The 14,973-nt window shown below is 46.1% G+C and overlaps 1 protein-coding gene across 1 annotated transcript in view; it reads right to left on the bottom strand.

Annotated features, from left to right (window-relative positions):
• dnah9 (dynein, axonemal, heavy chain 9) overlaps positions 1 to 14,973 on the bottom strand; it is a 132,226-nt gene that overhangs the window by 43,089 nt on the left and 74,164 nt on the right. Inside the window, exons 42-52 of the mRNA XM_031894796.1 lie at positions 11,517 to 11,678; positions 10,854 to 11,050; positions 10,219 to 10,381; positions 9,757 to 9,880; positions 8,571 to 8,713; positions 4,785 to 4,946; positions 4,418 to 4,651; positions 2,610 to 2,870; positions 2,096 to 2,521; positions 1,887 to 2,006; positions 1,471 to 1,659 (exon numbers count right to left, since the gene is read on the bottom strand). Coding sequence (XP_031750656.1) covers positions 1,471 to 1,659; positions 1,887 to 2,006; positions 2,096 to 2,521; positions 2,610 to 2,870; positions 4,418 to 4,651; positions 4,785 to 4,946; positions 8,571 to 8,713; positions 9,757 to 9,880; positions 10,219 to 10,381; positions 10,854 to 11,050; positions 11,517 to 11,678 — 2,181 coding nt within the window. The remainder of the gene's footprint in view (positions 1 to 1,470; positions 1,660 to 1,886; positions 2,007 to 2,095; positions 2,522 to 2,609; positions 2,871 to 4,417; positions 4,652 to 4,784; positions 4,947 to 8,570; positions 8,714 to 9,756; positions 9,881 to 10,218; positions 10,382 to 10,853; positions 11,051 to 11,516; positions 11,679 to 14,973) is intronic.

Here is a 14,973-nt window from a genome sequence, read left to right as displayed (position 1 = left end):
ATGAGTGATACTCAGAGTTCCCTGTATAACTCAGCCTGCAGCCTTGTGCCTTTATATGGGGGGCACAGAACCCCTCAGTGACTGCTAATATCCTTATCATTTACAGTAGGGGGTACATTATCCCTTATAACACATGAGCACTGTCTCTTTAACGGTCTCTTCCACTTCATTATACTCTCTCTCCGCAATGAGAGTATAGAGTTAATGAAGCAGCTGGAGAGAGGAGGAAAATGCTGGCTCAGATCTGAGAGAAACATCTAAGTTGTAAGACTGGCCAAATGAGTCGGCATGTTGTGTGCGAGTGACGGGTCCCCTGCGCCGGGGGGGGGGTGAGAGGAAACGCCGCGGCACCCCCGGCTATGGCTCAGTTATAGCAATTGCTTTCATTTAGATAAGTGTAACCCCCGACAGAGACACACAATGTTGTGTTATTACACAACTGTTGGTACCAGAGGCCTCCATTCACTCTTTCCCATTCAGAATGAGATTATATAGACAATAAACAAGGCCAGATGTGATTGGCCGGTTGGCTGATGACCCTGTGTGGAAGTGCTGGGGATGTTAAAGTTGGCCGCATCCAGTTTCATTGTGGTCAGTTTGAGTAACCCCCCGAAGGTGAACAAGTGGATCGTTTCAGTTTGAGCACAGTTGCAGTTGGTCGAATTGTTCTGTAGTGATTGCTTGAAAAATAGATCTTACACACCTATGGGAGGCCACAAGTGACTATATTATTCCAGTATGAAATTGTACAATCCAAACATGGATGAGTGATTGGGCCAATAAGGTTAACGCTATGGCTTAACCCAGGGATGTTCAACCTGTGATTCTGAGGAATTCTAGAGGCCAGTGGCCTTCAAGCCTTTGTCCATCTCTTGCAAGCCTGTGTATATATCAAAAGGAAGCATGTGATTGGCTAAATTGGGTCAATATAGTTAACCTTATGGCTCAACCCAAGGATGTTCAACCTGTGGTCTATTATTTTGAGGAATTCTAGAGGCCAGTGGCCTTCAAACCTTTGTCCATCTCTTGCAACCCTGTGTATATATCAAAAGGAAGCAAGTAATTGGCTAAATTGGGTCAATATAGTTAACCTTATGGCTCAACCCAAGGATGTTCAACCTGTGGTCTATGATTTTGCAGAATTCTAGAGGCCAGTGGCCTTCAAGCCTTTGTCCATTTCTTGCAACCCTGTGTATATAGCAAAAGGAAGCAAGTGATTGGCTAAATTGGGTCAATATAGTCAACTTTATGGCTTATCCCAGGGATGTTCAACCTGTGGTCTATGGTTTTGAGGAATTCTAGAGGCCAGTGGCCTTCAAGCCTTTGTCCATCTCTTGCCTGTGCAAAAAGCAAAGATAAAAAATGGCACAGTATCCATGACACCTAGCCACATCCCTTGGCCATTGTGAGGGAAGATTTTCTGCCACCCAAAGAAGGAATGTGGACTGCTGACCATTCATGGGATCTCACCTTTAGCTCCCCAAGGTATGGCCTCCACATTCTATCCATGAGGTCTTGCCTGTACTTTCTGGTGAAGTAGCCCAGGTAGGAGACGAAGGCCGTGATTAGCAGAACGTCTCCACATAACGTGCTCTCCTGCAGCTTGAAGTTCCGCACCGATTCCGCCCACCTTACATTTTCAGAGGCGAGCCCCCCGACCTGCATATTGGACAAGGAATGGAGAAGTGTCCGTCAGTACCATGAGTTGTATATTTCTCACACAGGTCAAGGCATAACATTTTATTATATATAAACTTCCATGACTCTCTATTTCATTTTCAGTTCAGGAGCTCTCCAGTTGGGAGTTTCAGCAGCTATTTGGTTGCTAGGGTCCAACTTATTTACACGTTAGTAATTTGGCATTCAGTTTCTGAGCCGACACTTACCAAGCGGTTGGCAAGGGAGATGGTGAGGGCCGTGGCTTCTGCTTCTTGCTGGCACTTTAATTTGTCAGCTGTTGCCTTCTCAAACTTGGCCGTCAGCTTGGCCAGATTCTCATTCAGGTGCTGGGAAGAGATGAGGGAAACCAAGAGTATTAGCTGGAATAACAGTTACCAATTGTTGCTGCTACTTGCCCTTTATTTGCAAAACTTACGGCAATTTTGGCCTTGATGCTGGACAGCTTTTCCTCGGCAGCCGCTAACTCTGCGTTGGCTTTGTTCAGGGCCTGGCGTTTGGGCTCCACCTCGCAGTACACTTCGAAGAACTTCACAATGTTGATGACCCAAGAGCAGAGGCCGGCGGCGGCCAACGATTTGGAGGCAATGAATTCTGGGTTGAACTCTGGGTCCTGCAGGTAGGGCTGAATGGCTTTGATGCAGTTTTCGTGGATGCTCTCCTTCTTGAAGGTGATCAAAGAGTCCAGGAAGCCGTCCACCTTGCCCATGACCACCCTTGCAGCCTTCCAGCTCCTGTCTTTGGGAACCTTGCCTCCAGGGGCAGTGAGGACCATCACAGCTGCAGTAACATTGGTTACAGCTAGGGGCGGGGCCCCAAATGACTTCAGCTCTGTCAAGTTAGTCTGGAAAGAGAGTTGCCCTTTAATACGTTTCTAATGCTAACATACAGTATATGTAAGGGTGGGGTTAAAAGTGAATACCACTTGGTACCTTATTAAGGGTGTTCAGAGCCTCCTGGGCAGCGGCCAACGCTGGTTCAGCCTTAGCCAGATCTTCCTCACAGTCCTTCTGCTTCCTCCCCACCTCCTCTGCAATCACCGCCACCTTCTTCTCCTCCTCGTCTGCTATAGCCTTCTCCTTGCTCACCTTCTCCGTCTCCACCCCCACCACTTGGATGAGTTTATCAGCGTCGTCATTCTTCTGTTTGAGTTCCACCTCTTGGGCGGCCAGCTTGGCTTTCAGGTCATCCACCTATCGAGGGGAAAGAGGCACAATACAACGGTAAAGAAGAACATGTTTTCATATGTTGAGAGGGGATTGAGGGTTGTGTGTTTAAGGAAGTTACTTGGATTCTGAAACTTGTACAGAACCACAAACCAACAAGACCCATTATGTCTGTGGACTTTTGGAGAAAACCACTGTACTTTGTAACAGAGATTACTAATTTGAGGGAATGGTCATCCACAAACTGCCCAATTAAGCATATTAAAGGTATCTGCAGCACTCACTGATATCCAGGGCTCTCACTTTCCCAACTTCCTGTTTGCAAGCTCCTCCCTTCCTGTTTGGTCTCCACACCACAAACCCTGTGCATAACAACTGCATCATTTTTTCTTACCCCCACAAGTAATATATCCCCTCTTTGAGACTGCATTTACATAAGGTGGTGATATAGGGTTGGCCATTTATGTTTGAGTGCAGCACTCACTGGTAATCAAGGCTCTCACTTTCCCAACTTCCTGATTGCAAGCTCCTCCCTTCCTGTTTGGTCTTGCATTTACATAAGGTGGCAATATAGGGTTGGCCATTCATGTTTGGGTGAAGAACTTAATGGTGTCCATGGCTCTCACTTTCCCAACTTCCTGATTGTAAGCTCCTCCCTTCCTGTTTGGTCTCCACACCACAAACCCTGTGCACAACAACTGCATAATTTTTTCCTGACCCCCGTAAGTAATATATCCCCTCTTTGAGAGTGAATTTACATAAGGTGGCAATATAGGGTCGGCCATTTATGTTTGAGTGCAGCACTCACTGATGTTCACGCCTCTCACTTTTCCAACTTCCTGATTGTAAGCTCCTCCCTTCCTGTTTGGTCTCCACACCACAAACCCTGCATCCTATTTTCCTAACCCCCACACACATAATATACCCCCTTTTTGTGACTGCATTTACACAAGGTGGCGATATAGGGCTGGCAAATTACATATATAAGTCCATTGCAGTTAGTAGTAGGGCCAATAGCAAAGCTGGATGGGGCTATACAGTTACACCCCCAAAATATTCTTTACAAAGCAGTTTCCTTGTATCTTTTCATTTACAGCCCTGTGTTTTGTTAGCGGAATGTTATTTCCATGAGGAGCGTTGGTAGGTCTACAGACAGGAATTAGAGTGGGCTTTCCGTAATTACGTCTTAGAACATTTCTGCTGGTGTTGGAATCTCAGAGGAAACTCGAGGGAAATCGAGGGAAGAGGTTTTGGCTTGTGGCGGAGAGACAGAGTGACCCAGCCGCGTAATGGCTCTTTGTTCTGCGCCCGCGTAGGAAGCGGAGATTTACGGAGTGGGAAGCCAAATGGGATTAACCCTACGGTTTTACAGGATTGTTAAAACAATTACATAAAATGGATGTTTGGCTGGAGAATTCCCTAAGGGGACCTTCCCGGAACAGCCTCGTAGATATAATAGACTTGTTCTTCTTTGTTTATTTGATTTTGTTCTTAACTTTCCTTTGTTGTTTGTTTTTCTAAAGTAAGAAATTGCTTTTCTAAAAGGGATCCCGTAGACTCTCAGTCTGGCTTACCTGAGCGGAGGTGCTGTTAAGCTTCTGCAAGCCGTTCTCCAGGCGCTCCATCTTAGCAGACAGCTCTTTGCCTTTTTTATCCAGCAGGTTCTGGTACAGCTTGATCTGTTCCAGGAATGACTTAGGGGTGGTGTAGTTGTACCGCCGCTCGTTGCTCAGGTAGCTTTTGGACATCTCATTGACGCTCGTGTGGACGTAGGCCATGAACTTGCTTATGGACGGTTTCACGGAGGACTGGGAAGAGAAAGAGTTAAATCCATGGGCATTGGGGTCCCAGTTAACCTTATACAGGGCCACGTTCCCCTTGTACCTCTAGCTTGGTATGGCCCAAAGTAGCATTACAGGACAGCTTGGGTTAGAAACTCACCTCTATGTTCTCGGTCTCCTGAAGGAATCGTAGACTGACGGATTCCAAGGCTTCCTGTGGCCACTCGTGGAACCAGTCTATGGCTGTACAATTGACCACAGCTGGGAACTTTCTGCTTCGAACCCGAAGTTTGTTCCCAACTGGTGAGAAGCAAAGAGCAACCTGCAGGAACACCACAGATAATTAGTAAAGTAAAGTGAAGGGTCTGTTTGGACACCCATGGGTTGGGCCAGAACAGGCTGATCCAATCTTTCCCCCTGGCCCACCAATTGGATCCTAATGTAGGCCTATGCACATCAGTCACTACATCAACATGCCTATCTGACCCGCCCAAGATAGAAACATTGGGGTAACAGTCACCCTGCTATAGTTCCAGGGGTACCCAGGGCACAAATAAGCACTCACCCCAAATCCCCCCCTAACTGGCCTTCAGGCTGGGCCCCCTTAGCCCATAACAAGGTTACAGATATATAGAAACATTGGGGTAACAGTCACCCTGCTATAGTTCCAGGGGTACCCAGGGCACAAATAAGCACTCACCCCAAATCCCCCCCTAACTGGCCTTCAGGCTGGGCCCCCTTAGCCCATAACAAGGTTACAGATATATAGAAACATTGGGGTAACAGTCACCCTGCTATAGTTCCAGGGGTACCCAGGGCACAAATAAGCACTCACCCCAAATCCCCCCCTAATTGGCCTTCAGGCTGGGCCCCCTTAGCCCATAACAAGGTTACAGATATATAGAAACATTGGGGTAACAGTCACCCTGCTATAGTTCCAGGGGTACCCAGGGCACAAATAGGCACAGTGACTCACAATATCCTTATAGTTGACTATAGGGGGGACACTATATGCTATATAAATGTTTAGTGGCACAACTCCAGTTAAACAGCAGGGCCTCTGTTCCATATATTTCAGCTAAATACTGTGATAATGAGAATAATGAGATAATATGAAATCTTTATTCAGCCTACGCCATGAGTTTTGGGCTTCCCCGGTTTATTGGATGGTGTGTTTCAGTACTATTGCAGCGAGGGTGTCAGGCCAAGAAAACATTCTGCAATCAAGCATTTAGGGATCCCTTTGGGGGGGGTGGCGTTTGAGGGGATGTTTTTGCCAAGATGAATGGCCCTAATCACTGCCTCGCTCTTCCCCAGCTACAGGAGAGACATTGCGTTGGTGGTGATTACAGTTGGAGATGGGGCTTTTGAAGATTGTATTGACTGCGTAATTACATGTGAATGGCGTCTTTGTAAACTCGTTCACATGGAGCGGCCGACATCTGCTTGTCCCCCGTTACTTATTATAGGGTGGGAACGCCAAGTTCTCCATATCTTGGGCTTGGGCTACAGATTGTTAGAGGCTGCTCTGTCTGAGTTACAAACCTTTATCCATCTGCTAGCATTCACAGCTAGGGAACACGATGAAATCTGCCGAACAGTGACGGGGAAATATTCTCCTCTAGTTTGGGAACAATCATCTGTTCTCTTTCTATTCAGCTATGTCCTTATTAAACCTTTGCATTGGCTCACAAACCAATAACTGGCTTCTGGGTCACAATATTTATCCTGCTGTGGGTTCTGGGGTATTATACATGGAATTGGCACTGTATTTATCCTGCTGTGGGTTCTGGGGTATTATACATGGAATTGGCACTGTATTTATCCTGCTGTGGGTTCTGGGGTATTATACATGGAATTGGCACTGTATTTATCCTGCTGTGGGTTCTGGGGTATTATACATGGAATTGGCACTGTATTTATCCTGCTGTGGGTTCTGGGGTATTGTACATGGAATTGGCACTGTATTTATCCTGCTGTGGGTTCTGGGGTATTGTACATGGAATTGGCACTGTATTTATCCTGCTGTGGGTTCTGGGGTATTGTACATGGAATTGGCACTGTATTTATCCTGCTGTGGGTTCTGGGGTATTATACATGAATTGGCACTGTATTTATCCTGCTGTGGGTTCTGGGGTATTATACATGGAATTGGCACTGTATTTATCCCGCTGTGGGTTCTGGGGTATTGTACATGGAATTGGCACTGTATTTATCCCGCTGTGGGTTCTGGGGTATTATACATGGAATTGGCACTGTATTTATCCTGCTGTGGGTTCTGGGGTATTATACATGGGAATTGGCACTGTATTTATCCCGCTGTGGGTTCTGGGGTATTATACATGGAATTGGCACTGTATTTATCCTGCTGTGGGTTCTGGGGTATTATACATGGAATTGGCACTGTATTTATCCTGCTGTGGGTTCTGGGGGTATTATACATGGAATTGGCACTGTATTTATCCTGCTGTGGTTCTGGGGTATTATACATGGAATTGGCACTGTATTTATCCTGCTGTGGGTTCTGGGGTATTATACATGGAATTGGCACTGTATTTATCCTGCTGTGGGTTCTGGGGTATTATACATGGAATTGGCACTGTATTTATCCTGCTGTGGGTTCTGGGGTATATACATGGAATTGGCACTGTATTTATCCTGCTGTGGGTTCTGGGGTATTATACATGGTATTGGCCCTGTATTTATCCTGCTGTGGGTTCTGGGGTATTATATAGGGAATTGGCACTGTATTTATCCTGCTGTGGGTTCTGGGGTATTATACATGGTATTGGCACTGTATTTATCCTGCTGTGGGTTCTGGGGTATTATACATGGAACTGGCACTGTATTTATCTGCTGTGGGTTCTGGGGTATTATACATGGAATTGGCACTGTATTTATCCTGCTGTGGGTTCTGGGGTATTATACATGGAATTGGCACTGTATTTATCCTGCTGTGGGTTCTGGGGTATTATACATGGAATTGGCACTGTATTTATCCTGCTGTGGGTTCTGGGGTATTATACATGGAATTGGCACTGTATTTATTCCTGCTGTGGGTTCTGGGGTATTATACATGGAATTGGCACTGTATTTATCCTGCTGTGTGTTCTGGGGTACTATACATGGAATTGGCACTGTATTTATCCTGCTGTGGGTTCTGGGGTATTATATATGGAATTGGCACTGTATTTATCCTGCTGTGGGTTCTGGGGTATTATACATGGAATTGGCACTGTATTTATCCTGCTGTGGGTTCTGGGGTATTATACATGGAATTGGCACTGTATTTATCCTGCTGTGGGTTCTGGGGTATTATACATGGAATTGGCACTGTATTTATCTGCTGTGGGTTATGGGGTATTATACATGGAATTGGCACTGTATTTATCCTGCTGTGGGTTCTGGGGTATTATACATGGAATTGGCACTGTATTTATCTGCTGTGGGTTCTGGGGTATTATACATGGAATTGGCACTGTATTTATCTGCTGTGGGTTATGGGGTATAATACATGGAATTGGCACTGTATTTATCCTGTTGTGTGTTACCCCCCCCCCCCCCCCCCCCGCCCAAATAAGTGTTACCTCTTTGCTGTAGCCCCTACAGTACTCCCGGAGTTCAGAACAAAATATTATGGTAATATGTAAGGAATGAGAATGGCGTTCTGCCACAATAGTAGAAGTTGCACAAATCAAGCATCCCAACCAGTGAGTTTATGGTGGAGAGAGGTTCTGGAAGGCAACCACAGGCCTTAACGGGAAGCCTAATCCATCAGCTATATGCAGATACACTGTAAGCTAACCATAGGCCACCTAAAGTCAACCTAAAGGCAAACACCAGCTAGGAGCCAATTGTAACTCTGAATGTTGTTGGTCACCCATAGATCATAGATAAACAGGTTAGAAATAAACCAAATGCAATCACCATATTCTAGATTACTTACCTTTAACTGCCGTCTCACTCGATCTATAAAGAACTTCCAGCAGTTCTCCCTAGTGTCCATTAGACCTTGGCTCTTAACCTCATTTCTCACGCTGCTGATGATATTTTCCACCTCATCGTCGGGAAACAAATCTGGGATTTCGCCTTCGTGGGGGGGGGGGAACAAAAGCACGGTCATAAGGAGATTCAAGGGAAAGTGTTAAAGCAAATGTCGGAGGGGCTGCTATGAGATCCTATAGACAGTCGATATTTATTGGGCTGGGGGGGCAGTTTTGGCTTCTGGGTACTGGGAATGCCAGGGCCTATTCTGAATGCCAATCTAGGCCTGACGGAGGACCTAGTCTTGAGCGCCATATTAATAAATCACCTGCAATCAATTTTAAAGCAATACATGAAAATACTATGAAAATCCATAGGATGTTTGGGGCCCAAAGTGCCCCTAAGCTGCCCCCAGCCAAGTGATACTTACCGAGTCCAACACTCCAACATGGCTGGGGGGGGCGGAGCAATCCTTCCATAGTCTAATTACAAATGGAAAGAGTACTCCAGCCTGTGGAAGGATCGCGCCAGCTCAGTGTAACTGAAACAACTATGGAAGAGCCTTTAGCCATGTCAGAGTGGCTCGGTAAGTATCGCTGGGCTGGGGGCAGCTTTGGGGGACTTTTGGCCCCAAACATTTTGCATTACTAACACTGTGTTCCTATGGATTTTCATAGGAATGTGTCAGTATCGCTTTATGAGCACTGTAAGAACAGGAAATAGCCTATCTAGTGATAATTGGGTCAGAAATTTTACAACCCAAATCCCACCCTAGCTTGCTCCGTCCGAACCCACATCTAGTCCAGTCCGAAGTCCTTCTATGTTATAAGCCACATCTGAACCAACTCCTCTCTGGGTGGGATCAGCCACCATACGGGAGAAGTCAGTACTATTACATCACCAAAGGGGTGGGCCCTACCATCGCCCACCAACCTGCTCACCTCCTTGGCCCGAACCTGCAGGTTTCAGTTCAACCCACCTATCATGAATGGGTTCAAAGTAACACTCTTTACTTGACTTGGTATCTCCCACTTCCTCTGCCAGGCAACGTATTATTGGTTGGCACCCAAGGCAAGGTTGCTGAAAGCCTTAGGGACAGTAACTGTTTGGCACAGGGTTCCTAGGTTAAGTGAGGGGGGGGCACATACCAGAAGCCAACAAATCATTGACTAGAACAAGGAACTTCTCATCAGCCACCTGGGCATCCGTCATCAGGAAAACCGTTCCCACATTCTTCACCCCGGCTTTTATGTATTGGTTTGCCAGGTCCACCTGGAAATATGAAAAAAAAAGGGTAAATGTTTGGAAATTGTATTTAGAACTTGGTGGGTGTGAATGTGTGAGTTGTATCTGCTCTGAGTGAGGTCTGAGTGGGTCAGTCCCCCAGGGTCAGTCATTATAATTCATATGAATTCAGTGTTTGTCCAATCTGCCATCAGTAGCTTCAGGGGGCAATGCTCAGGGCAACAGTACATATTGTTAAAGGGCAAAAGTACAATATATTAATTACTTTTATACCCTTTCATTATTTGGTGTTACTGTTCCTTTAACCTTGCTCCTACAGGAGACAGGTATGATCTTGTTACTAGAATGGATTCCACCCACGGTACCTTGAGATCCGGGATGCCATAACCTTTCCGTAGGGTGATCTGGAACACGTCCAAGGAGCTTATGAAGGCCGCTAGTCTTGTCAGACTCTGCTTGCCGCTTCCCCCTACTCCGACCAGCAGAGCGTTCCCCCGGGGAGATTCCAGGATTCGGTTGATTCGGCAACTGCATTAAAATGGGACACAAGATGTGTTTAATCAGAGGTCTCCATGTTATAAAATGGCCAATTCTATGCAACTATTCAGTTGGTCTTCATTTTTTATAATTTTTGAATTATTTGCCTTCTTCTTCTGACTCTTTGCAGCTTTCAAATGGGGGTCACTGACCCCGGCAGCCAAACCCTATTGCTTTGTAAGGCTCCAGTTTTATTGTTATTGTTACTTTTCTTTCTATTTAGTCCCTTCTCCTATTCATTTACCAGTCTCTCCTTCTATCCGCTATCTGTCACATGTCAATAAGCATCTCAGGAATGGTTAACCCTTTCCTGGTTACAGCGTTGTTGCCCTATAACACCATTCCGGGCTGAGGAAGATCATGGTTTGAATATATGACTAACATGAACTGGTGGAAAAATAATAATAATAATAATAGCTAAACAGTTTGCAGTTTCTGTCACTTTGATGTCACCCAATCGTACATGTGACACATGGCGTCCTCGAAAAGAACCAGGCTCATCACAGCATTGACTTCATTGTAGTTGTCCAAAGTCTCCACCAGAATTTTATTTAGCGACTCCCAAGACTGGACCGGCATGTATTTGGGCTCCCCGACCCCACTGGCAAAATGGCAGTACATGTTCATTGTCTTGGTTTGTTCTAACATCTCCTCCATGTCCTGGGAATGCAAGAGACAACAGATGTGAGCTTTGCAGTCAGACTTCCCCTTTATTTACGGTTTATTCAGAATGCTGTTCCTGCTGAATTGTGCTTAGTACAGGGGAATCCCTATGCTGCCATAGTTTTATGGTATCTCTCAGTACAGGCTATGGGCAAACTTAGGGGGCTGTTCCTGCTGAATTGTGCTTAGTACAGGGGAATCCCTATGCTGCCATAGTTTTATGGTATCTCTCAGTACAGGTTATGAGCAAACTTAGGGGGCTGTTCCTGCTGAATTGTGCTTAGTACAGGGGAATCCCTATGTGCCATAGTTTTATGGTATCTCTCTGTACAGGCTATGAGCAAACTTAGGGGGCTGTTCCTGCTGAATTGTGCTTAGTACAGGGGAATCCCTATGTGCCATAGTTTTATAGTATCTCTCTGTACAGGCTATGATAAAACATATGAGAAATATTCCCACTTACATCGTAGAACTTCTTCACCATTTCTGTTTGCATTTTATCAAAGGTATCAAAGTCTTTTTCTTCCAGCATCTTGTCCCGGTAGACGCGATTGGATTCATGGAGATACAACTTGACCAAATCTTGCGGGACTTTCAGGCACTCGGGGGTAGAGAAGAGGATGCCCTACAATAGCACATATACAACGTTCACCATAAGTCTGCGCTTTCATATAATGATATCAAAAAGGAAATGTGTGAAAAGAAATTTTAGATCAAGTCATTCCTTGGTTGAAATGATGGCGGCCTTGGGCAGAACTCCCTCTCCAGGCATTGCGGTATCAGCGGGGTTGGCAAGGCATTGTGGGAGTAATTCAACATCAGCAGCAGGTTGCCCAATCCTAATATTATGTGTTGGCGCCCACATTATGACCTACAGTTGCCATCTTTCTCTACTGCGACCATCGTCATCTACTGTCACCATGTTGTTCTACTGTCTCCATCTTGCCCTACTGTCTCCATCTTGTCCTACTGTCTCCATCTTGTCCTACTGTCTCCATCTTATTCTACTGTCTCCATCTTGCCCTACTGTCTCCATCTTGCCCTACTGTCTCCATCTTGTCATACTGTCTCCATCTTATTCTACTGTCTCCATCTTGCCCTACTGTCTCCATCTTGCCCTACTGTCTCCATCTTGCCCTACTGTCTCCATCTTATTCTACTGTCTCCATCTTGCCCTACTGTCTCCATCTTGCCCTACTGTCTCCATCTTATTCTACTGTCTCCATCTTGCCCTACTGTCTCCATCTTGCCCTACTGTCTCCATCTTGCCCTACTGTCTCCATCTTGCCCTACTGTCTCCATCTTATTCTACTGTCTCCATCTTATTCTACTGTCTCCATCTTGCCCTACTGTCTCCATCTTGCCCTACTGTCTCCATCTTATTCTACTATCTCCATCTTGCCCTACTGTCTCCATCTTGCCCTACTGTCTCCATCTTATTGTACTGTCTCCATCTTATTCTACTGTCTCCATCTTGCCCTACTGTCTCCATCTTGCCCTACAGTCTCCATCTTATTCTACTGTCTCCATCTTGCCCTACTGTTTCCATCTTGCCCTACTGTCTCCATCTTGCCCTACTGTCTCCATCTTGCCCTACTGTCTCCATCTTATTCTACTGTCTCCATCTTGCCCTACTGTTTCCATCTTGTCCTACTGTCTCCATCTTGCCCTACTGTCTCCATCTTGCCCTACTGTCTCCATCTTATTCTACTGTCTCCATCTTGCCCTACTGTTTCCATCTTGCCCTACTGTATCCATCTTGTTCTACTGTCTCCATCTTGTCCTACTGTCTCCATCTTGCCCTACTGTCCCCATCTTGTTCTGCTGTCTCCATCTTGCCCTACTGTCTCCATCTTGCCCTACTGTCTCCATCTTGCCCTACTGTCTCTATCTTGCCCTACTGTCCCCATCTTGTCCTACTGTCTCCATCTTGTTCTACTGTCTCCATCTTGCCCTACTGTCTCCATCTTGCCCTACTGTCTCCATCTTGTCCTACTGTCTCCATCTTATTCTACAGTCAACATCTTGCCCTACTGTCTCCATCTTGCCCTAAAAAGAGCTTCTTGTCCTACTGTCACCATCATGCCCTAGTGGCCTACAGTCTACCTGGTCTACAGTCTCTTTGGTGGTCTACTGTCTCCATTGTGGCCTACTGAAATCTTTTCCTACTGACATTTTGCCCTACTGTCAATTTTTTGTCTTCTTGCAACCATTCTTCCCTAGAGGCCTACTGTCTACATGTTCTTCAGTTTCTGTGGTGGCCTACAATTTATTTTCCATCTACAACATCTTGCCCTACTGTCACCATTTTGTCCTAAAGTCCCCATCATGACCTAGAGGTCTACAGTCGACATGTTCTACAGTCTCTGTGGTGGCCTACTGTCTCCACCATGGCCTACAAGTTATGCTTACATGTTAGTGAGATTTATAGCACTGGCACTTATTTTTTGCTGTCACCATGCAGTGGTGCAATTCAATACTTGTCCCTTACTTGTCCCCCTACATTTAAGGCCTGGACTCGGATTCAAATAGGCCCTGGCATTTTAAGTACACAGGGGCCCAAACACCCCCCCACTCCCAGCCCAATAAATAATGACTGTCTATGGCATCTGTGGTGTACCACTTGCACTGGCCAGAGCATTGTTGACCCGCTCACAGCCTTGCATTACTGGACCAGAACTTACCGTTACCTTTCTATATTCTTGTTTCTGCTTACATGGATTTAATTCATATTGAGTGCCTGTTTGTGGGCTACAAATTATGCCATTAACATCATATATTACACCTATGGCAGTTTCCACCCTGCCATCTCTCCGTGAGTTCCGCAGTATATAGGGCACATTCAGCTTGCCAGGTAAGCATCAGAGCCGGAGCCGGAGGGCCCGCCAGGAAAGCTCTTGTCAAAACAGGCTGACAGTTGCCTTCGTTACAAATGGGCCTATGCTAATTGTCTTCATTACCACGCGGGCTAGAATCAGCGCCGTAATTAGTGTTGCTAATGAAGGATGAGACGAGCGCGTCCCAGCTTAGCGAGACCTAGAGACTTACGAAGAGGCTGTAAAGAGCCAGGCAGAGAATTTCATTTAGTAGAATGAGTTCACAGATGGGCCCCTGGGGGCCACATCAGCAAATGTCGAAGCAGACGGGTGACAGCAGGTTATTTTAAAGGGGACATATTGTGTGAAAAACAATATTGTCTGAATGAATTGTACTAATCTAAATATAGAAGGAATGTGCTTTAAAAAAAAATAGTGTTTTGGGGCGATTATTTGCAAATTTCGGCAAAATCCTCACTAGCTCCGCCCATCTGTGCCACTTCCTGATGCCCCCTTAGCCCATAACAAGGTTACAGATATATAGAAACATTGGGGTAACAGTCACCCCGCTATAGTTCCAGGGGTACCCAGGGCACAAATAAGCACTCACCCCAAATCCCCCCCTAACTGGCCTTCAGGCTGGGCCCCCTTAGCCCATAACAAGGTTACAGATATATAGAAACATTGGGGTAACAGTCACCCCGCTACAGTTCCAGGGGTACCCAGGGCACAAATAAGCACTCACCCCAAATCCCCCCCTAACTGGCCTTCAGGCTGGGCCCCCTTAGCCCATAACAAGGTTACAGATATATAGAAACATTGGGGTAACAGTCACCCCGCTATAGTTCCAGGGGTACCCAGGGCACAAATAAGCACTCACCCCAAATCCCCCCCTAACTGGCCTTCAGGCTGGGCCCCCTTAGCCCATAACAAGGTTACAGATATATAGAAACATTGGGGTAACAGTCACCCTGCTATAGTTCCAGGGGTACCCAGGGCACAAATAAGCACTCACCCCAAATCCCCCCCTAACTGGCCTTCAGGCTGGGCCCCCTTAGCCCATAACAAGGTTACAGATATATAGAAACATTGGGGTAACAGTCA

Source organism: Xenopus tropicalis, chromosome 10, assembly GCF_000004195.4.
Source record: "Xenopus tropicalis strain Nigerian chromosome 10, UCB_Xtro_10.0, whole genome shotgun sequence".
NCBI lineage: Eukaryota > Metazoa > Chordata > Amphibia > Anura > Pipidae > Xenopus > Xenopus tropicalis.
The sequence above is the reverse complement of the archived record's forward strand: the minus strand, read 5'-3'. Positions and strand labels throughout refer to the sequence as shown.